Raw genomic sequence first — 22,556 nt, 5'->3', positions numbered from 1 at the left:
ATGAATACAAATGAGTGGTGCACATTTCTAAAACCAACCTTTTCCAAAACAGCTGCTTGTTAAAAAACTGGAAATGGTTGATAGACTTAAATTCACATCAGGATCTTAAGCTTAAATATTAGCGTAGTAAGTCAAATTTGTCTTAATTGCAGGTGTTGGTGAAGAACGATGCTCGGCGAACTCGCTCGTTCTCCTGGACTCAGTTTGTTGAAATTCGACTCGGCGCTTTGAGTCTCAGTCTGCATCAGCACCTCACAGTTCGAAGGAATGGGACTCGCATTGCACTGCCGTACCACGGCCCTGGGGTGCACATCGATTTGGATGGATACCTGCTTAAACTCACCACCATTGCAGGTTGGGACACATTAAGACTCACAGTATATTTGGATATTGTTGGGCAACTGAAAATTTAGCCCTTATTTACTTTTTTCAATAGTAAATCCACAGTCCCTAAGCTGTGTTTTTCACACTACAGGTCTAGAAATAACCTGGGATGGCGACAGTTTTGTAGAAGTGGTTGCTGCTCCTCACCTACGCGGTCGCCTTTGCGGCCTCTGTGGGAACTACAACGGTCAGAAGCGAGACGACACCATCGGGGGTGACGGCTTGTTGAAGTTCGACGTGGACGAGTTTGCTGAGTCATGGCGAGTCGATGGAAATGATGTTTGCTCCCAGCAGCATCCACCTCGCAGGTCGACATCCCATCTGTGCCCCGGCACAGTCAAAGTCAAGCTCCGGGCCCACCGAGAATGTCAGAAGTTAAAGTCGTGGGATTTTCAGAAGTGCCACCGTGTGGTTGATTTTGGGCCGTTCTACAGGTAGAAACAAGATTGTTTTTGTTTTTTTTGTGGAATTGACTGTTTTGTCGACAAGCCCTTTGTCACTGATTAAGCATGTGATAAGAGTCTTTGTCCTTTTGTGCTACTTTTTAATAAATCAATCAGTGTGTTTGAGGTGTGTCTTGATGTAACAAAAAGTGTAAACCAACCTGTTAGAAGCTTACAAAGCAATGACAGTCATCTGGCCATTCCCAAATTCTTTGAAGATATAGGAATCTTAATTGTATTTAAAAATCTTACTTTAAAGACTATCTGACAAAATTCAGACTTAATGTTGTGAAAGTGAAGCCGTTCTACACTAAATGATATTGTGCTCTTTGCAGGTCATGTGTGACAGACATGTGTGAGTGCCCGGTCCATAAAAACTGCTACTGTGAGTCTTTCATTGCCTACAGCAGAGCCTGTGAGAGGGAAGGAGTGCCAGTACAGTGGAAGCCTGACAACGTCTGCATGGGTTAGTGTTTGTGACTCATCACCAGTCCCATAGACTAATACATAGCAGAGGAAACACAATAGAGATGCCTTGAGATCTAAATACTGGTCTTTCTGATTTACTTTCACCTGAAGGGTGTTGAATAGTTTATGTGTTTACAGTAGATGTATCCTCAAAGTGAGAGAAAAATAGCAAGTTTGGTCTATCCCAAATAAAATTTATGCATCTTGTCATAAAACTAGTATAAAGAATTTGGCATTTAACTGTATGGATTTGCTAACAAAACAACCTGGTTTATATGTTGCTTTTTACGTACCGAGTGTGTTTGTGCTTAAAAATAAAGCATGAGGCTAAGAGACATTTGTTACATCTAGTTTTCATGCTTTAAGTCCTGATTTTCTCTTTTTTTCAACTTCTTTCTCCCAGCCACCCAGTGTAAACATGACGCAGTCTATGACACCTGCGGTCCTGGATGTATTAAAACCTGCGACAACTGGAATGAGATCGGACCGTGCCATAAACCCTGCGTGGCCGGCTGCCACTGCCCCGCCAATCTGGTGCTGTTCCAGGGACGCTGCATCAAACCCACGTCCTGCCCTGGACGGTGACCCTTGTTAACCTCTGACTGAGTGGGAGGGGCTAATTTAGGGAGACTCGTCTGTAGTGTCCAAACTAGAGGACCAAGCTAACAAAAAGAGCGCTAAGGACGCTAATGGGTTCAGGCCTACCAATCTAATGCACCATGGTACTCAGGGTCCATAATGTTGCAAAGAAATGTGCTGCAGTGACTTTCAACTCAAGAGAAACAAAAAACGGGGGACAGACTGACACGTCTCAGATGTTCTTGTGCCTCTTCTGATGCCAAGTACTGACATTTTTAGAAGAAAAACTAAATATCAAGAAAAAACTCAGGGTACCATCTGAGGACCGTTCAGGTTTGGGCCTTTGAGAAGCTGCTTGGGCCAGAGGATTCGTCTCAGAGCCAATCAGGTGCCTCCTTGCAGAGACTTAAGTTGGAGACACTGGGTATACGGATTTGTGCATTACTGAGAAACTTTCTGATGCATCATATCAAACTGCCCGGCTGATCTCTATTCCATCAGTGCATACTGTAAGCTTACCAGATTCATATAAAAGACAAAACAGCTTTTATGTTATTATTGCTCTAATTATTATGTGTTGTTGATGTTAATTTATATATCCTTCATTGACATGTTGTAGCAAGAGCCAGAACCAAGAAATCTAATTGTTTTGTTTGATTCAAAGGGAAACAAAAAGCTATTTATGTATTTGTTGTGTACTTTTGTGTTACTGTTTGAAGAAAAATGCCCAAATGTGACTCATTTATTGCACCATTGCAGGGAATAAGTACTGTATTGTATTAAAGCTCCGTGTACAGTTTGTTGTGGATAGTATAAAACCTGAAGGTGTTCATGTAAACATATGTTTCACTTGACGATAATTATTTAAGACCAGCAATATATCCTTTGTTTCGAAGTTCCTTTTTGACTACTGTCTCTGCTCTTTATAGTAAATGAATATTGAAGTATATTTCTATATTTAAACAGGGAAGAATTGGACTGATGTTAGAAATGTTTATACTACAAAAAGTCAAACTGGAATCAAATATACAAGAAAATTACAATACTAGGAGCAACATTATAGGGAGTGACAAAGGAGTCAAAAATAAAAAGCAAATCAATCTGTTAAAAAATGTAGCTGAATATAGATAAAGTAGTAGAGGTAAAAATGAACAAATTAGAAGCATAAAAAGTGCAAAATGTTATTTTCAAATATTGTGAGAATTTAATTGCTTTTTGTAGATATTTAAAAATTATTTTTTCTATATTTTGTTTTGTCTGCTACTTCTGCACCTAATACAGAAATAGCAAAAAGCAACAAAGAACAAATATTAGATAAATTGTATTTTCGTACCTTTATATATAAACCTGCCTAAATTATTAAATATATACAAAATAATATGTGGAAAGTTAGTTTTTATTTACAGAAATGTATCTAATTATTCATTGTATGGATTTCATTCTTAAGATATTTTTATGCTGTCCAATCGATTCTGGATTAATGTGATATACACAGCGCCGTAAAAAAGGTGTTGCCCCTTTAATGATCTCTTGTTTTTTTGTTGTTTTTTTTTTTGCTTTAAATGGTTCATATTAAACATTAAAATTTCAGTGCAAAGAAATTTTAAAAAAGTAATTTTAAAATGATTTTCTCATTATTAAGCAGAAAAATACATTCAATACCAACTTGGTCCTAAGTGTAAAAGTAAGTGCGTCCTAAAAGTAACAACTGACTTCAGGTATCAGTGATAACTGAAAATGAGTTGTTTCCCTTGTAGAGGAATTTTGGCCCACTCTTCTTCTCTTCCTTGAAGGATTGTTTTAATTCAGCCAGTGAAGAATCTTTTAAACATGAAAAGCCTGTTTAAAGTTATGCCACAGCATCTCTCTTTTTTGTGTAGGGTTTCAGTTTTGGACTTGCTGGAGGGTTTGATTCACTTATTTTAATCTTAAACATTTGTCTAGTCAGTCAACAACTTTTTTTTCGGAAACATTTAGATCATCAAGATGTTTTTTGTACATGTGAAACTTTTATCTCAGCAGTGGTTTGTAATTTTGACTTCTCTGATTGATGCAGCCCTTCAGATGCTCTGGGCTCTTCTGCAACCTCCTAGATGAGTCACTGAAGCTCTCTCGGAGTAGTTTGAGTTTGCTGGCCTCTTCTGGGAAGGTTCAACATTGGTCTTTTTTTTTTTTTTTTCCATATAGAAAATGATTCCCACCGTGACTAACTGGAGTTCTAAAACGTTAGAAACTGCTTGGTAACCTTTTCCTGACTGATTTCATTAACTATTTGTCATCTACTGCTTTCTTTTAGCCTACTTCATGTTGTCAAACAGGTGCTGTTTAAGTCATTTCTTTATTCCAGGGGTGGCCAAGTCCAGTCCTCGAGAGCCACCATCCTGCAAGTTTTAGAAGTATCCTTACTCCAACAGACCGGGATCAGCTCTACAGAGGCCTGATAACGAGCCAGTCATTTGATTCAGGTGTGTTGAAGCAGGGATGCATCTGAAACTTGCAGGATGGTGGCTCTCGAGGACTGGACTTGGCCACCCCTGCTTTATTCTATACATCTGAGAGTAATCAGGCCTGGATGAGGCTAGTGAAATTAAACTCAGCCTTCCAAATAATGTGTTTAATCAAAGTTAATTCATGATTTATCAGGGAGAACAATTACTTTTTCCCACAAGGCCATACTGGTTTGAATAATATTTCCTGTAATAAATTACATCAAAATGATATGAAAATTGCTTTTTGCATTTGCTCAGGTTATGTTTGTGTTGTCTTAAAAGGTGTTTTATGATCTAAAACATTTCAGTGTGACAAAAAAGAAATAGAAGAAATTTGGGTAACACTTTATTTGAAGGGGGTTGAATAAGACTGTCATGACACTGTCATAAACACATGTCATGAACATGAATAAGCCTTCATGAATATTTATGACTGTTGTCATAAAGTTTCATTTGGTAAATTATGACACTTTTAATACAAAGTTGACATTATTCAAAATGTCTTTATGACAACTTGACATTAACCAAGAAATCATTACTGATATAAATTTGTTATAAAAGTATTACTGATTGCACTTTAAAAATTAGGTAACTTTATGTTATTAAAGGTAAAGTTTAAACAGTAATGATTTCCTGGTTAATGTCAAGTTGTCATAAAGACATTTTGAATAATGTCAACTTTGTATTAAAAGTGTCATAATTTACCGAATGACGCTTTATGACAACAGTCATAAATATTCATGACAGTCTTATTCAACCCCCTTCAAATAAAGTGTTACTGAAATTTGTAAGGGGGGAAATACATCAGTACACACACTGACACAGTCGAAACAGAATTCTCACTGTGAATGTGGGAAACTATTTTACTGAAATTTGCAAACTTAATACAATCCAAATTTCACATAAATACATTTCCAAGACGCACAAAAAACTAAAATAACAAATACAACACAGTAAGTAAAACAACTGCACACTTTTACAGTTTCTATGGGAAACAACAGAATAAAAAAAATGTGTTGGTTTCTTTTTGGAGTTCATTAAATCAACAATCGATCCTTACACATTTACCAGATGCCTAAAAATAAACTAAGCAACACTAACATTTCCTTGGATATTAGAAAGTTGACAATTTAGTTTGTTTAGTTACTTTAGCTAGGTAGGTTATTTGCTTTCTCTTTGCACTCCGAAGTTGGATTTTCTAAGTCCGTGGTCGTGGAAAACGGAAGAATGTGCGTTTAAGCTGGAAGTCATTATTTCCAGTCTACATTCGGCATAGAGCTGTAAACATGTTCCTTTTGTGTTTTCATGCATAAAATGGAGAGAAACATATAGTTATAGGCTTGTATTGCGCATAGTACTGAGCACCAAAACAAATAGCTAAGCCTCTCATTTTCCAGCTCAGAATGAGCTCTACATATTTATGATTATTCCCAGCCTCGGCTTCAGACAGAAAATAAATGCAGCATATGTCCAGTTAGGTTGCAGATACTTAAAACTGGATCTATAAACACATTCACCCATATTTGATGCTGATATGTTTCATATGGACACAGAACAAAATTCATTATTTAAATTCATTTTTTGATCTTCGAAATGCTAGCCTTGTTGAAGGTGACATGAGTTTATCTTCTAAAAAGCTTGTTTAAGTTTTAATGCTTAGAACAAATGAGATCATCCACCTGCTTAGCCTTCTAATTTAAACATACTTAATTTCTCTTTCTGCCTTCTGTCACTTCAGATGTTCAAACACAAAATGATCCCAGTTGCTACCAGGTTCCGCTAAATAACTTGTATGGCAACTGAACCATATGAATGAGCATTAAGCCATTGTGAATTAAAGAGAAAAAAAAAGTGTAAAATTTCAGGCATAATTTTACACATTTACAAAAAAATTTTGATATTCTACAATGTTGAAATGTCATAAATTTGCAAAAAAAAAAAATCATTAAGGACATACATTAATGATTTTAAGACTAACATACTTTCTGACATCATAATGTTAGAAAATAAACTCAAAAGTTTACTGAGATTATAAAGTCAGACATTTGCAACAAAATGGGGCACATCCAGGCTCATACTGCATCAGAACAATCAATAAATTTGGCTTTACAACATCTTAGTTTTGTAAATATATTCCATTAATCATGGATTTAGTTTTTTTGTTGCAAATTTACAACATAATGCCTGGGCTTTTTTTTGTAAATGTGGGAAATTAAACTCAAACGAGATTTATTTGAGCAAACTTTTTATATACAACTCTGGCTGTGGTTTTACCAAAACTGAATTTACTCCTAAGGATCACACGTAAAAAAGGTTGATTTAAAAACAATGAATGTAAGTAAAATCTCCATAGAGGACAAATTAGAGAAATAAATCTAGCTTATATATCCAAGCCCAAGTCGAGAAAAAAAAAAAAAGTGGAATAATCCTTTAACTTACTGAACTGGGATTGTTTTGTGATTCACGAAGAAGAAAGACAAAACCCCGGGTTGCAAATTAGAGGATACACTATATTTTATCACCGCCAGCGAAAAACACCTTCCAGCTTCTTTTAAATAAAAGGGAAGATGCCAATTTATTGTCATTTACTGCTACAGCATGCATTTGTAATGATTCTGCAACTAATGTAGACAAATTGGAGCATAAAACAGTAAAAAAAAGAGAGAGATGAAATCTGATATTATGAACCTTAATGATGTAAAAGTATATTCACTCAAATTTCTGTTAGCTGTACTTCTCCAGTCTGGTGTTTACTTTAAGTTTGGGACCAAGAGGCTGGGAGTGTATGTCTGGATGCTGTTTTGCTCCCAATAATGCAGGTCAGAACTGGAGCAGTGGAGCATTCATTTTCACAAGAACAGAATAAAGTCAGTTTTTGACAAAGTGTAAAACAGTCTATTTTGTATGTAAAGTCATTTTAAATGTGATCTAAAACTTTCTACAACTTTCCAAATGTAATTATTAGTCACTCTGTAATAATAAAAAAGTTTTGTTCTCTATGACATCTTTCACAAAAACTATTTTATACTTAGGCCTAGTTATTTTAATACTGAAACTTTTCTTTATTAGTAACTCTAAATAATAATACCAAACACAAAAATGTTTGCAGTTAAGTTAAAAAAACAACAAAGTAACCAATTATACTGTTTGCACAGAGAGACTGTAAAACTGTAAACTGAACACAATCAACAATCCTCATTGTCTTTCTCTAGGCGAGTTCTATTCTTTGGCATTTTCTGAGTATAATACATTTACCTTTGTTACTAAGCTAAAATTCTGTAAAGCATTTAAAGGTCCTGTGGCCTTATTTCTGGGTCAAACAAACAACACATGTCTGAAACAAATAAAAGTTATCCTATGAGCTTTTTTTTGGTTTCAAGTCTCCTATAATGTAGAGCCCTTATATAGTTTTAAATAACTGCCTCAATGATTGGCTCAGGAGGGCTGACTAATAAAGTCAAATCTCTGAAACACAGAGATGATGCTTTAAGTACCTGACATTAAGACCAAAAATAATATATAAAATCAAACATTAATGAGAAAATCGGTATGTGTCTGTAAGCTGAAGGGTAGACACAGTACACGCGGCTCTCAGATAGTAACACCGTCTGCAATCAACAAAAGAGCTGCGCTGCAACTGAACTGGAAATTGTAACATTTTCCTCTTTCATTTCTTCTTTTGGTTATCCAGTTTCAAATACACAGTGGTTGACTTTCTTCATTTTCTAATCTACATCTGTTGCTATTTGAGAAAGATTAACATGAGTAACAGTTAGGGTAAATAAAGGTCCAGCACAAACAAACCATAACATTACCTTCCAGAGAAACCAAACCAAGTTTGAAAGAACCCATTTTTTTGGTATTACAAATAAACCTACTAAGTGAATGTCCTTCATTGAGCAGGTTTCTGTTTTAATTTTGAATCTTGTCTGCCATCTTGTGGCGGGGGAAAAGAACATCGTCCAAGATGTTACTCATCTATTATCGTAAGGATCTTGTATGAGCAGCTTTTATACCAATTGTTAACATCCTCACTTTCTATATAATTAATGAAAAGTCATTAGAATCTTTTTTTGAAAAATAGGGCAGGTAAAATTCAGTTTTCTCTTGTTTTATGTAGTGCTAAGTAGCCACTAAAGAATCAAATGTAAAATAGCTAAAAGGTTATTGATACTGTTTTTGCAGTACAGTATTTTTTAGTATTTAAAGAAAGCGAATGCATAAGTTTGATTCATGCTTAAAGAAGTGCTAATGACAACAACATAAAGAGAGGATGTCCACAGCTTTGTCTGACATACGGGGTGAACATGTGGGTGGTTCCGACTGAAACCTTTATCTTGTTAATTTTAAGATACAAACAAAACTTAATAAAAATAAAAGTATTTGGCTGATAAAACTAGCTTCTTTTAGTACTTAAAATATGCATGGATGCTCTAGATATAATCTTCCATCACTCTCAGGTAAAACTCTTCCAAAGCAAAATATACATCTAATAAAAATAAACTCCTAATGTGTCTGGGTGGCCATCTATAAGAAAATACCAAAATAAAACTTTTAAAATACAGTCACACTGCAACATAAGGATGGAGTCAGTTATCACAGCAAAGAAACAAATGGATCAGGCAGAAAAGAGGAAGATGAGAAGAAGGAGCGTGAGGGAGGCGAGGCTGACCCGAAGAGTTCAGTCGTCGTCGCTGTCGCTGCCTGACTCGCTGAGCTGAAGATCGTTTCCTGCAAAGAAAACAGATGAGAAACTGTTTCCTGGAGACCCTTCGAAGCTAACGGTAATCAGAAACTCACGGAGTGTGTTCATGAGCTGGTTGTTGCCCTGCTGCCGGTCGACTCCTCCGTTGGCCACAGGGAGGCGGCTGGGCGAGGTCTGGCTGAGCGGTCGCGGTGCGTCGTTCTCGCCGTCACTGCTGCTGCTGTCGTCGCCGCTCCCCGAGGCGCTGGCTGAGTCCGAGGAGCTGCTGCTGCCGCTGCTGCTCATCTGCTCTATAACCTCCACCTCCGCTCTCAGCTCTGTCGGAATGGAGTCAGCGTGCTTACGGTTCCTTCCCCCTTCAAACTGATCCAAGTCAAACCTTCTAAAGCTCATCTTTAGCCTCTTAAAGGAGCAGTATTAAGTAAAATTACCTTCTTTGAGCTTCACGTCACATCAAAAACCTACCTGGAGTGTTGAGTTGATTCTTTGGTACATGTTTGAGAAATCATTTAATTACCATGGCAACCATTCAGTTGTGCAAAACGCCTCGATTAACCTAGCGCCGCCTCTGAGCTGCAGTTTACAAGCTTCCAAGCTTCCACTCAATGTCAAATGTTAAATTACAAAGTCAATTTTCTTCTAAGTTATATTTAATATATATAGAAATTTGTATAACAACTGAAGGTAACTTGGTTACTTGGTTGTGCTATGACATGGCACTTTGTAAATACATAATACTGCCCCTTTAATGTTTAGCACTCAAGTAAGTTTGATCTAAATAACTGAACCTCCTCACCTCTCTTGATGTCATCGAGCTGCGGCTCAGGAGAGGGGTTGTCCTTAGTTTGGGAGGGCGAGGTTTTGATCCCAGTTCCGGGTTTGGTTGGGGCCCGGAACTGAGAGCTAGGCTGGCTGGAGCGAACTGACTGCTGCTCAATTCGGGCCTGGATCTTACTGCTCCCCTCTGCCCTGCAGCATAAACAAACAGCAGATATACTTAATATTAGACCTTTAAGATTGTTTTGTGAAAAACTGTGTTTAGTTTGTCTTGAAGTCTAAAGCATTTTCCCCTCACCTTGTTTTCTTCACCTGGATGCTGCTGCTGAGCTTCTCCAGGACGAATTCACCCGTGTCATGGTTAATGATGAGAACGCAGTCCTTCTGATACGGTCGCTTGTTTCCCTTAAATACTGTCATAGGAGGCGTGGAGCCCTGGAAGACAAGTTTGATTTTAACTTTCTGTTATTTTTTTTTCCCTAACTACATATTTATTAGTAAAAGTATTTTTAGAGATATGTAACAGACAGATGGATCTCAATGACTATTTTTCAACTAATAAGGAAACTGCTGACCAGTATCTCCCATTTTAACCAAATCAGAAACACTTTACTTATTTATATAGTAAAGTTGCCACATAATTAACAGATAAACTGTAACGACTGACATTACTCATTACTCAATATGTCAAACTGGAGTTTTAGGGATTGTCAAGCTGGATTAACTGGCAATGTAAAAGTTGCTTTGAGCCACACCCTCCTCTGAGAGTCTTACTGGAATGTGAGGTAGTGTAATGGTAACTTCATCTCCTTTCCCAACTTGCAGCTCTCCTTCACAACTTGTGTCAATAGATGCTGGTTTGAAGTCATCTGAAAAAGAAATCGAGGCATTAATCACGGGTCTGGCGAGTTCTTAATATGTATGTTTATAATAATCTTTAGGTTGTGTAGGTAATGTACTGGTGCCTCTAAAAGCTTTCATGCCAAATTATGTAATTTAAAAATATTATGCTTATTTATACAGATGACCTGGTTGTTTTCAGTATATGCAAGACTGGTTAACAGAAACTCCTCAATATTTGCACTGACTAGAGTCAGAAACATTAAATTAAACTTTATCCCATTAAACGTGGTATATATACATGCAACCAAGCCAAACGGCATGGCATTACTGCGCTTAACTCCACAATACTTATGAGATCTCAGTTATTTAATTACATCTCAAATAAATTAATGAATGAATGCTTTATCTTTCCGTGTGTTTATGAACTGAAGTCAGTTAATAAAACTTGATTGATTTGCTTCAAATACTGGGCTACAGACTGCTGAGGTAGTCTCTAGTTCACTCCACTTACACGTTAATGCTACATAGCATTAACGTGGAGAAAATGGTTGAATAAATACACAATTACAACAAAAGAGGCAACAAAATGTTCTCAAAATTATTATGATTATTTTTCCTAAAGGGAGCAAGAAATGTTTACTGTTACTTTAGAGTCTTTATATATTGTTGCACCCTTAAATTTGAATTTGAAATAAAATTTAAAGTGTTATTATAATGTATAAAATGTTATTTCATCCCTCCACTGTAACACCATCTTGGCATATCAGCCATGCCTCTTTAAATGATAAAAATCTAAAATCCTGAATGTTCTATTTTTAAAAAAAACATTCTGGGATTTTCATAAATATAAAAGTTTGGGTTTCCAGGTCTAAGTAATACTAACAGCCCACACCTGACACAGGTGAGAGGGCCTAAGATTAAGTCACAGAGATTGCTGAAAGTACATTAAAGTGAGCAACTTCGGAAACCGATATCTTCATTGTAGTTTTTACCAATAATATTATCACGTCTGTGGCTTTGTTTGTGGTTCTTCGGGCAAAATGTACAACTCTTTGGAAGTAGATAGAGAAGTAAACATAGCTACTGTATGCCTATCCTGAGTACAAAAACGTAGAATAAAGAATAATAAAGTCTTCAAATACAAATGTCTTATTGTTTAGTAATTGTACTCTGTTTTCCTATGCCTAGTCTTTATTAACCTTTGATTGTCGATGACTAAGAACCTCTGACTCAAATAAAATTAAGAATTTTAAACTCTACAAACATTTCCAAGTACTACTTTGGAATGAATTTAAAGTATATCCATATTGTCCCAATCGAATTTTAAGATACTTGTAACAAAAACAATGACACTGTTGTAATTATTTAGAAATGATCGGCTCAGTCGTCGCTTCTGATCGTGACTGTAAACAAACACAGCGGCGCCTCTAACACTCACATCTGATGGTGTGAAAAGAAGATTTTGGCCTCTTCTCGAAGCTTTCTCCGAGCTTCAAAACATGCTCCTCTTTATCCAGCAGCGGATTGGTACTGCCATTCATGGTCGACGGTGTCTTTGAAATGATTAAAAACTTACATTTGCGTCAAATCCTCTGAAGTGCCGACTTAAATCTGGCTGTTTCAATTGGGTTAAACAGAGAATCCAAATAAAGAAAAAGTTAGCCTGCGGATGCTAACTATTAGCAAAACAACAACGCACTTCCGGTTTTGGTTCCACTGTAAAATACTTCCGAAAATTGGTTGTAAGTAATTTTTTAATGAACAAACGTGAATCTCAACGTAATAATTTATTAAAGTCATCTCACATTTTATTTAATGTTTACTGAGAAGTTGTATCTATGTCAAGACAGTGGTGCCAATGAAATGGACAAGGAATTACTATTTTTGACTCCACACGGTAGAGTTAAAATAACGAACAAGATGGCGTCGAACGGTGGAAAAGTTGAGCAAATTATATTCTAGTTTTAAATGACTAGATGTTAGCTTTTTAAATTTTTTGTTACTTGTTGACAAGGCACCCAATCATTTTTAATGTATCATGTCACTTACAGCAGTTGAAAAGTGCGAAGTTGACCTTACACAAAGCGTAAAATTGGAATCCAAAGATGAAACGTTTCCATGCGGACAAACAACATCCACAGCCAGACATTTAAGCCAGGAGGAGCTGGACAGACTGAGCAGCGAGCGGTCTCTGGTGTCCGACTTCAAACAGATGAAACTTGAAAAAGAAGCTCAAAAAAACTGGGACTTGTTTTACAAAAGAAATACGACGAATTTCTTCAAAGACAGACACTGGACCACCAGAGAGTTTGAGGAGCTCCAAGCATGTAGAGAGGTTAGCAGACCGAGACAATTCTCAAAAAGTACTCAAATAAACTTGATCAACTGATTACAATCAAATGCGACTTACTGTAAAAGCAGGAATTTGGCAGCTTGAGAGCATTCGGTAATGTGGTACAACACAATGCCAGGGTTTAAAGACGTAAGCAGCCATCAGCATGTTAAGTGATAGGTTTTGTATGTTTGAAAGATGTTTTGAGGGAAATCTTTACATCTAGAAAATTGATGGGACCAAAAATGTGTGTGGCTCATTTAAGTGAGCCACACAAATTTTTCTGTCCCTGTAATTTTTATCTGGATTTTTACTTACTTACATTTATATAATAATGCTCCCCACTACTATAAATACATTTTTGAAGAAACAGTAGAAACAACAAACTCCACAGCATTGTCAAAGTTGGATTTTTGGAGCTGTCTCTAAGTTTTTGTATTTATCATAATTTGAACTTATATCAGCACATGCATATAGTAAATAAATTGTGATTTAACAGTCTGCTGTAATTTTCCTGACGTCTTTTCAGTTTGAGTCCCAGAAGCTGGTTCTGCTGGAGGCTGGCTGTGGAGTCGGAAACTGCATCTTCCCTCTGCTGGAGGAAGACCTCAGCATCTTTGTTTATGCGTGTGATTTCTCACCCCGAGCTGTTGAATTTGTCAAAGTAAGATTTCAACCTGTGAATCTTTGAATTACTTTTGATTAATTACAGAAGCCCAATTCTACATTTAACAGTTTAGTTGTTTTTTCAATGCACAATAACTAAAAATTGACAAACATGATTCAAGATTTAGTGAAAGCAGACTGATTGTTGATGTCAAAAAAATTGAATTAATTACAATCAGCAGCTCTGATCAGTAGAGTGCAGTTTAGTTTTGAAAGCTTGTGCTTGAGAGTAATTCAAACCAAGCATCAGTTGAAGGTTGTGTATGTAATATGTTTTGTGTTGTTGAAACAGAAAAATCCTCTGTACCGCCCCGAGCGCTGCTGTGCGTTCCAGTGTGATTTAACGAAAGACCATCTGACGGAAAATGTTCCAGAGGCCAGCGTCGACGTTGTCACTCTCATCTTTGTCCTGTCGGCCGTTCATCCTGACAAGATGAAGGTGGCTTTAGAGAACATTGGCAAGGTAAAAACAGAGATGGACAAGCAAAACGTATTGATGGTTTCATAGTGACACAAATAGGTTTTTTAGTTTAAGATGTTGTGTTTGTACTGTTGATGGGGCATTGGATTTGTAATAATTAATAATGATTAATAGCAGTTTTATAAGGGCAAATTTTGAAGCATTTAGCAAAGTTTTCAATTCAGAATCTTTGACTTCTTTAAACACTAGGCTAGATGGCACATCTGTTTACATTCTTCTCTGTAATTAATTGCATTCAATGTTTTTAATGTGTTTTTTTCTGTTATTAATCCATTAAGATTAACAAGCTAAAGTCCCAGGCTAGTTTGTACAACATTCATTTAAGTGCACATTTTTCCTTTCTGTACTTTGCATACAGCATGCCAACATTTTTGGAAACATCATTTGACTTTCTGGTGGAATTCTCTCTGTGTGCTTTTGGTCAACATGGACCTGTCTAATATGATCTGAATCTTACTTGCAGGTCCTGAAGCCTGGCGGTGTCGTCCTGTTCAGGGATTACGGCCTCTATGATCATGCTATGCTCCGGTTTAAATCTGGCAGCAAGCTGGGGGACAACTTCTATGTCCGTCAAGATGGAACAAGGTCCTACTTCTTCTCTAAAGGTCAGTAAAGTTCAATTTAGGTATTTTCTTCAACACAGCCTATTAAGAGACATAAAATGTATTTAATTTTCTTATTTATAAATTGAATAAATACACAGCTGTTTATTTTGATGTCTGCTTTGCCTATATTCTTGTGATTAACCAACAGTTCCTTACTTCTTTTTTTTTTCTCCATTGCCCTTAAGCTTTAGCATCTTGGACTCTAAAGTAAATCTGAAGTGTGACATCAACATTAAAAATTCTTCTAATTGACCAAATACAATGTGAATATGTAGTGTTTGAATGCATATCCATTAAACTATGGATATGCATAGTTATACGCTTCTCAAATATAGCGTATAACAAGCAGTCCTTTGTGATCGATTTCTCTTAAAGTCACAATCTGTTTTCCTTAACTGTTTTCAGAGTTCCTGGCTAAGCTGTTTGAAGAGGCGGGCTTCCAGTCTGTGGTTAATGAATATGTCCTGAGAGAGACAGTCAATAAGAAAGAGGGGCTTTGTGTTCCCAGAGTTTTCCTTCAGAGCAAGTTTATCAAACCAACACATTCCCAACAAGGTTCTGTACTGTTATCTCACAATTCTTCCAAGGAGAGCAAACAAGAAGATTGAAATGTGGACAGTAAAACAATTTATATCTGCTGAATGAAATGAAATGGGAAACTACAATAAGGGACTTGGATTTCCTGCCATGTTTGCTCTTTGAACAAGGAGGTATTTCAATTTTTTGTACAACAAAAATTCTCAGTTCATTAGCGTGCAAATAAAGAACCAGGTGAGGATTTTTTTGACATACTGTTTTGTTTCTACCCTTTTTAAATATTTTGTAACCATCTTTGTCATTTTATCCATTGAAGATGATCTGTAAACCAAGATTGGGTCATTTCAGTTTGGTCCTTTAAAATACCTTTATTTATGTATTGATAGTATGTTTACCTGATGAGTGTGCTGGTGTTAATCAGCCTCTACTGCAAAGTAAAGCAAAGAAAAACATACTGGCCAAGATACCTTGGTCTAAAATATCCACAAACTGTTTTCTGGGATGAGATGTTTTCAAGAATGTCCCACTGTATTTCTTTTTATCCAAAAAGATAAAAACAATTAAACAGCTAATTAATATACAAATATTTACTTCCATAAATGTTTTTAATAAGAGAGCACTAGCAGAAGCTGTGTGGGCTCTCTGTGAAGCAGTTTTTAAACCTGAACATAATGTGGTTTCCTGTCCAGGATGAGAAGAGCAACTGCAAAGTTTCCAGTAGCACCAAACACATGCACGCTTTTTTATGTGACTAGCTATTTAAAAAACAAAAAAAGACATCTAGATACAGTATAACAAAAAAATATATATTTAAAATGCAGATATGACATCCATGCATTAAAAATAAAATGTTACATTCTTAAACTTAGATCTTGAAACTACTATAAAAACTTATTTCTGTGAAAATCGTTGCAGGTAATACCTTCAGACATGTTTCTTACCAGTTTTAGTCAGCTAATTCTGTAATTATCTTCACACCAAAAAACGTGCTGCTTTTTTGTTCTCTGTGATGAAAATGAGAAAACATACAGGTACAATGTGCACCCACTTCCTGAAAGGCTTGCATATAAGACTCAAACCACAGAACCTTTTGTGGAGATGACCATGCTCACCAATATAGACAATGTTTTGTCTGAGATATTCATTTCTAAAAGTTCCTTAACACTTTGAAAATAGCTTTTTAAAGCAGTTTGCATGTTTGGTGCAAGGACACACAGTATAATCTCTGTGGATTATACTTTCAAATGGACTCCACAACGATACCCAGCAGGCCAGGGAGTTTCCCGTTAGTGGTTTGACTCGTTGGCCTTCCACAATCACATTGCTCACTAAATGAGAGAACATTGTGATGGATATAAAATCTGCAGTATGTTCTTGAAAGAAGTGAACAACTACAGTAAATGCACCTTAAATGTGCTGAAAGTAAAGACAGTTTAAAAAGTATTTCTGTTTTGCAAAAGAGTTTCTCTACCATCAAAGACAAACAGCATAGACTGACTCATAAAAACGTTTTCAAAATGTTGCAGCATATTTTTTTGCGTAACAGTGGTTCATTTCAAACTCTCTTACTCACTATTATGTTAGATCTTCACAGTTTCAGTTTCCTGACTGAAGATAGCAGCTATTTCCTTGTAGCCATTTTCTGACTTACAGATTATCAGACCTCTGCTCACTTAAATTACATTCAAGTCAAAACAATTAAAATTTACAGAATGGCTAAGAGAAATAATTTTCTTTATCGAATCATGTATTTATATCATGGAGATGGGATGTCATGAATTACAGAGTAAAGTATTGTGAACATTAATATCTCACATTCAACCTACTTTTCTCCATCTTCCTTCAAAATCTCTTAACACATTCAGCATCCTCATGACCATTTCTTTTGTTATGTGCAAAGAAACTTGACATTATCCCTGCTGATACATTTCCAAGTAATCATTTGATTGATCTTATTTTGCTTATTTTTTCAAATTCTTTAAAACTTTGATGATTGATGGAGTTATTCAGTGGAATAATCAGATCTATTTTTTAATGGTAACATCTCGAGATGAATTGACTTTTTAAAATTTTACTTAGTGAGATGTTTTTCAGTCTACAGAAAGCTGAAAATCCACCCAGAAGGATTTCCCCAACCAGGTCAGACAGGACTGAGAGTTGGTAATTATATATATTATTGTGTGCTACTATTTTTGTTTAAAATTCCTAAAAAAAAATTGCTTGATTTTTCTTCCACTCCAGACTTGTGCTCAGTCCGTAAGTACTTACTTTCCTTATATGTCAGTAACCAGGAGTGAGCCAAAGATTGTAACCACACAACTGTAAAGAAATCTCAGAAAATTGACCAAGAAGCAAATTTTATTACGTTCATCTTATTAAAAACTTTTCAGTAGAAAACAATCACAAAGACTTAAGCATGAATTCCACATAAATGACTTGAGCTATTCAATAAAATGCAACATATCTTTTTTTTAGTTCAACATGATTGTTTTGACCAAATGTTTTTAATGACTCTGCTGGTTTCACTTACACACAACCACATTAAAGGTTAGGAAGACAGAAACAGTCACATTACCTAATGAAGTACAACAGAAAAAAGGTTAATCTGCACAGAAATATAGTTTGACCTAATTGGATACCTTAAGACAAAAGATTATGTTTCGGAGGCGCATACTTTGACCCATGATCATTTTATCTTCTGATTTTGGAAAAGAATCAGCTCAGGGATATGGTCTACCTGCAAGAAAATATGACAGAGAGCAAAACAAGGCGTTAGACTGGACAGAAAGTGTAAAATGTCTTACTTCAGGTCAACAGTAATGATTTAAACTCTTTTAGCCAGTTATCTTAATCTAATTAAAGCAATTTTCTGATCCACCTACTTATGACCTTGATGGTAATGAAATGTCCCATTGCTTGCACTCCACTATCACATGTAGCTTTACACTGATATCGACCGTCGTCCCTTCTTGCCACACTCATTATCTCCGTCACGACTTCTCTGCGTCTCCAGTTGTAATCACTGATCGTCTCATTGACTGTGGTTAGGTACTGGTCAGGATCAGTCAGCTCATTGCTTTTTTCAGGGTTTTCTTCTACCCTGTGCCACACCACATGTACCACTCCACACTTTGTAAAGTCATAATTTGCCTCACAAGATAGTTTGGCTGAGGATCCTCTAGAAGGTTCGATGGTCCTTTGAGGGTAACGAACCACCAAGTACTCTGCAACATGAGAAAAGAAAGAATGAATTATAAGGTTTGCACTTGATTTTAGACATATAAGGAGTTCTGTTTATTGCCTTTGCAGAAGCAAAGTATGGGAGTTAGTGCCTATCTGTACACTTATCATAATAAACAATAAATCAATTAACCACAAGGTAAACAAGATCTTAACCAACTGGAACATCGTAGCCAGAACAACCAGTCCTCTCTCCTTCCAGGAGTCAATCTGCTGCTCAGGTTGGATTTACGCAGGAACTGAGTGACATTTCCCTGAGGGCTCAGCTTTACCAGAACAATAAGGCTTGTTCTGGTAAAACTGTTGATCTAGTAGATAGATCTACAAAAACAAGAGTTGAAGCTCATTGTTCTAAACCTGAAGATCTGAAATGTGATTCCTGTACCGACGCAAAGGAAAAAACCCTACGATGTGCTCCGCCTTCAGCCTCACTATGACTCTCCACAACCACGACTATGTTTTTTTAATTATTATTATTAAAATTTAGTTTGAACAAAACTATTTTTTATTAAAAATTTGTTTTAATAAAAACAGATATCAGAAGTTTCATCAGGCATTACCTACTTTGTGTGCTCTAAGTCCATTAAAGCTCTTAAAGAACAAGTTTTAAAGAACATTTGCACAGTGTTGAGAAATTTCTGTGATGCTGAAAATGTTTCAAAACCTGATAAACTAATAAACAGCATATAAACAAACAAAAACAAAAATCAAGTACTTATATTGAACACTTATGTTTAAACTCTATGCTAAAATACCATGAACAAAATTCAGAAACAGATGATTTAACGTGGCCAGTGTAAAATATGAACATTTCTTTAGAGACTGTTGACATTCACACAGGAAAAAAGAAGTGAGGACCTTTACAGCACACAGCTCAAAAAACAAACTATGTCACTGGTACATTAATGTAGATTTCTACGTGCTAATTTAGTTTTGGTGTTAACCCACACTTTAAACCAAGATTTAAAAGGAAACACAACTTGAGTTGGTTTGCTAACCCAGCACCACGTCAAATGTGGTGTAAAAATTTATCTCATGATTACCTTTGGTAAAAATACCACATATTTATGTTATTTCATCTTCAGTTATTAATGGTTATTGCTTAAATTTAATTCCCAGACTTAAAAAATAATTTAGGACCAAAGTCAGTTGTAGTTTTTGAAAAATAACATTAAATAAAATAAAGTCAACTCTTTCTTTCATTGCTGTCAATTTTTAAAACTATTTCAAAGCTTCTTTTTACTCACTGGTCTAAAAACCCAGCTGAGACTTGATTTTACTCTGCTTTTATTGGTTTGCAGTAGGTTTGATTTGCTTTATTGTTGTGTTTTATCATGTTTTGCATTTAATTGTAATTATTTTACATTGTTTTGTGTTTAGTTTTGTCCTTATATTTGATGTTTTCTTTCACCTGATTTTCAGCGCTTTGATTCAGCTGTGGCTGCTGTTCAGGTGCTTCATAAATTAAGCTGAAGATTAATTTATTTTGTTCAAAGTGGATCACAAGTTTTTTGGTCTAATTTAGTTAAAACTTCACAATTTCTCCAACCAAACACAAGATTTTGGTTAAATAAATAAATAAAACAGCAGCTTTATTTGCATGGAACGTGCTGTGGATTAAGCAAATTCATTTTTATTAAGGAAATAAATGTTTTTGCCACACTGAAACCAACTACAGCTGATTTAAAAATAAAATCCTAACTCCACAGCACAGAAGATTGGTAATTTATAGGGAATATGAAAAGCTGAAAACACAACAAATAGGGTACAGAAAGTGTTGAGTGAGAAAAATCTTTGTTAAAACTTTAAGTGGATCATAAAAACAGATTAAACTCAACAGTCTTATGACTGCAAATTCACAAAGTGTTCAAGGCAGGAAATACAAACTGCTTATGGTGGGCTACTAAAATATATTAAAATATATATTAGTTTTGTCTGTCCCAAATTAAGAGCAGGGTTATAGATTCACCTTCTAATTCACCTTGCAGCTTACTAAGGTATTCTTATTTGTTTAGCGATGTCCTTTTTTTCTAGAGCCAGAAATGTTGACCTACTTGGTTTATGCTTCACATTATTTCCACCTGTTAGTTTTGCAGTGACATTTGGTCACACATTAATTAAACTTGTATGCAAAATCAATAAAATCCTTGTAAGAATGATTAAGATTTAAAAAGTTATGGAGTAGTTTACATTGATTTTCGGGGTTTTCAATTTTAAATGTCTGAGTATATTTTGTCAGATACAATGAACAATTTTACCTCCTTTTAATATGTTGTTAATCTTTTATTTTACTGTGCTACAATTCCCATACTCTTCCTAAAGCATGTGGTGCTACCTATAAATGCATGAAACAATGATTTTTTTTGAATATTTAGTATCAACAGAGTTTCCTGGTAATTTTTAAAATGTGACTTTTCACTGAAACTTTTATTTTAAAAACTGTGTATATTCTTCTTCAACAGCTACTTTTAGATAACTTGTCTTGTAATTTGGACACTAGTTGTCTTGAATCAGCAATATAGTGTGAGATGAATTTTGAGTAAAAACCTGTTTACTGACCTGTTTCTTCAGCAGACAACAGACTCAATGTCACCAACAGCAGCAGTGTAGGTCCAGTAAAGACAACCATTTTCTGCACGGAAGATCAAATGAGCGTCAGGTTGAAAAGCAAAGGTTAAAAATAGTGAGCTGTGAACTTTCTGAGTAGAACTGGGTCTGGCTGTGTGTGGGTGGATGTTGAGCAACTCTCTGCTGTCTGAGAGCGAAGCTTCTGCATCCGCTCTGACCAACAAAGAGTCTGCTCTATCTTCACATCGCTACTGTTTCCATTTTGCTGCTCCATTTGAAAGTCGCTTTTGCTGAAATACATTTACTGTCTACTGTTTTTTTTTATGTTTAACAGATTAAATTATAATAGCATATTTTAGTTAGCTGCTCCATAAATAACTAAAATGAGAGAATAAAGTATATAAATATGTTTTTTTTTAATTAATTACCTCAGATGTTTGGTTTGTGATTGCTTGCAATCATGGGAAGAAACACTTGAAGTGAAACCTGATATAGACGATAATCATCAATTAAGAACACTTTTCAAGATTTTTTTGCCACTCGGAGTACTTAATTTTTCAAACTAGTAATCCACACATACTTATGCAATTTCCTGTCTCTCATTTTATATATTCAGTCTTATAATAAGAATTAAATTGGCTGAGTTTAATTTGTATTTTTGTTTCCTTGAAAACCATCTTCACCCAACCTAAATATTTATATGCCAATCAAATTTCAGTTACAAATTTATTTAGTTAAATGTCCCATTGAAAGTAAAATATTTTTTTCATGAACAACCATGGCACAGTGGCAGAGACATATAAAACAAATAAAACCTATAATAATTGGTATGAAACTAATCCAATTGATCTTTAGCAATGGCAAGCTAACAATAGCAGGAATAACCTTAACCAAGCAAACGTTCCTCTTGATGCAAAACTTTTATAGACTATTACAAAAAAAATAAAAAATAAAATAAAAACACAAAATTAAAATTTTGTAAATGATTCCATTAAACAGCAAGTTATATTCTGACTGGAGAATACCTTAAGACAGGAGAAGACCTTAAGACCTTAAGAGAAGAGGCTTTATGGGTGTGGTACACATTTAAGCACACGGGGAAAGGTGGCAACCGCACAGTTAGAGAATTGTATTGAAAAAAAAAATGCAACAGGAAAATCTTCATAATATCAGAGCAGCATCTGAACAGTTCTGATTGCCAAATGGACCTTCATGAAGCACCGAGTCTTTCCAGCTGAGGGGTTTATTTCTGGATGCTTCATGTGAGCGCTGATCCCCCTGCTGGTCAGAGGTGGTTTAACAGGTACAGATCATTTTATTGACAAGTGAAACACATGGAAATGACTCAAATCAATTCAACTCAACAATGACAACTTACCTCTAACTGATTGAATAAATGAACAATACATAATTTTTATAGTTATTATTATTATTATTAT

General features: G+C 35.5%; 3 protein-coding genes across 5 annotated transcripts in view; 2 read left to right on the top strand and 1 right to left on the bottom strand.

The window, feature by feature from the left end:
- Window positions 1-2,832, top strand: part of bmper (BMP binding endothelial regulator) — a 44,140-nt gene extending 41,308 nt beyond the window's left edge. For both annotated transcript variants that reach the window (XM_015055118.1, XM_015055119.1), the window contains 4 exons: window positions 153-354; window positions 476-818; window positions 1,163-1,293; window positions 1,699-2,832. In XM_015055118.1, the coding sequence (XP_014910604.1) occupies window positions 153-354; window positions 476-818; window positions 1,163-1,293; window positions 1,699-1,880 (858 nt within the window). In that variant the 3' untranslated portion in view covers window positions 1,881-2,832. The remainder of the gene's footprint in view (window positions 1-152; window positions 355-475; window positions 819-1,162; window positions 1,294-1,698) is intronic.
- A 2,972-nt stretch (window positions 2,833-5,804) lies between these two features.
- eaf1 (ELL associated factor 1) lies at window positions 5,805-12,252 on the bottom strand. The gene is made up of 6 exons (XM_015055122.1): window positions 12,127-12,252; window positions 10,620-10,714; window positions 10,144-10,280; window positions 9,865-10,037; window positions 9,164-9,385; window positions 5,805-9,094 (listed from the first exon to the last, which is right to left on the bottom strand). Exons 1-6 carry the CDS (start codon window positions 12,227-12,229, stop codon window positions 9,045-9,047), a joined length of 780 nt encoding a protein of 259 aa, XP_014910608.1. The 5' UTR covers window positions 12,230-12,252; the 3' UTR covers window positions 5,805-9,044.
- A 93-nt stretch (window positions 12,253-12,345) lies between these two features.
- Window positions 12,346-15,643, top strand: mettl6 (methyltransferase 6, methylcytidine). 2 transcript variants are annotated; one of them, XM_015055120.1, is made up of 6 exons: window positions 12,346-12,430; window positions 12,740-13,023; window positions 13,550-13,684; window positions 13,979-14,149; window positions 14,631-14,772; window positions 15,178-15,563. In XM_015055120.1, exons 1-6 carry the CDS (start codon window positions 12,358-12,360, stop codon window positions 15,378-15,380), a joined length of 1,008 nt encoding a protein of 335 aa, XP_014910606.1. In that variant the 5' UTR covers window positions 12,346-12,357; the 3' UTR covers window positions 15,381-15,563. The 2 variants fall into 2 exon arrangements, with proteins under 2 accessions (XP_014910606.1, XP_014910607.1); XM_015055121.1 differs by lacking the exon at window positions 12,346-12,430 and having other exon boundaries at window positions 12,588-13,023; window positions 15,178-15,643.
- The last annotated feature ends 6,913 nt before the right edge of the window (window positions 15,644-22,556 follow it).

The sequence above is a fragment of the Poecilia latipinna genome, unplaced genomic scaffold, assembly GCF_001443285.1.
Source record: "Poecilia latipinna isolate Pla-1442-1.1 unplaced genomic scaffold, P_latipinna-1.0 Scaffold1296, whole genome shotgun sequence".
Classification (NCBI taxonomy): domain Eukaryota; kingdom Metazoa; phylum Chordata; class Actinopteri; order Cyprinodontiformes; family Poeciliidae; genus Poecilia; species Poecilia latipinna.
Note: the sequence above shows the minus strand (reverse complement) of the source record. Positions and strands in the feature narration are given on the sequence as shown.

Excerpts from the sequence above, each read along its gene's own strand:
- mettl6 (XM_015055120.1), top strand. The coding sequence starts at position 12,358 with ATGCTAACTATTAGCAAAACAACAACGCACTTCCGGTTTTGGTTCCAC. Across the intron at positions 13,024-13,549 it reads AGCTCCAAGCATGTAGAGAG|TTTGAGTCCCAGAAGCTGGT; the intron begins GTTAGCAGACCG and ends ACGTCTTTTCAG. Across the intron at positions 14,150-14,630 it reads CTTTAGAGAACATTGGCAAG|GTCCTGAAGCCTGGCGGTGT; the intron begins GTAAAAACAGAG and ends TCTTACTTGCAG.
- eaf1 (XM_015055122.1), bottom strand. The coding sequence starts at position 12,229 with ATGAATGGCAGTACCAATCCGCTGCTGGATAAAGAGGAGCATGTTTTG. Across the intron at positions 10,715-12,126 it reads TTCTTTTCACACCATCAGAT|ATGACTTCAAACCAGCATCT; the intron begins GTGAGTGTTAGA and ends TTTCTTTTTCAG. Across the intron at positions 10,281-10,619 it reads TTACACTACCTCACATTCCA|GGCTCCACGCCTCCTATGAC; the intron begins GTAAGACTCTCA and ends CTTGTCTTCCAG.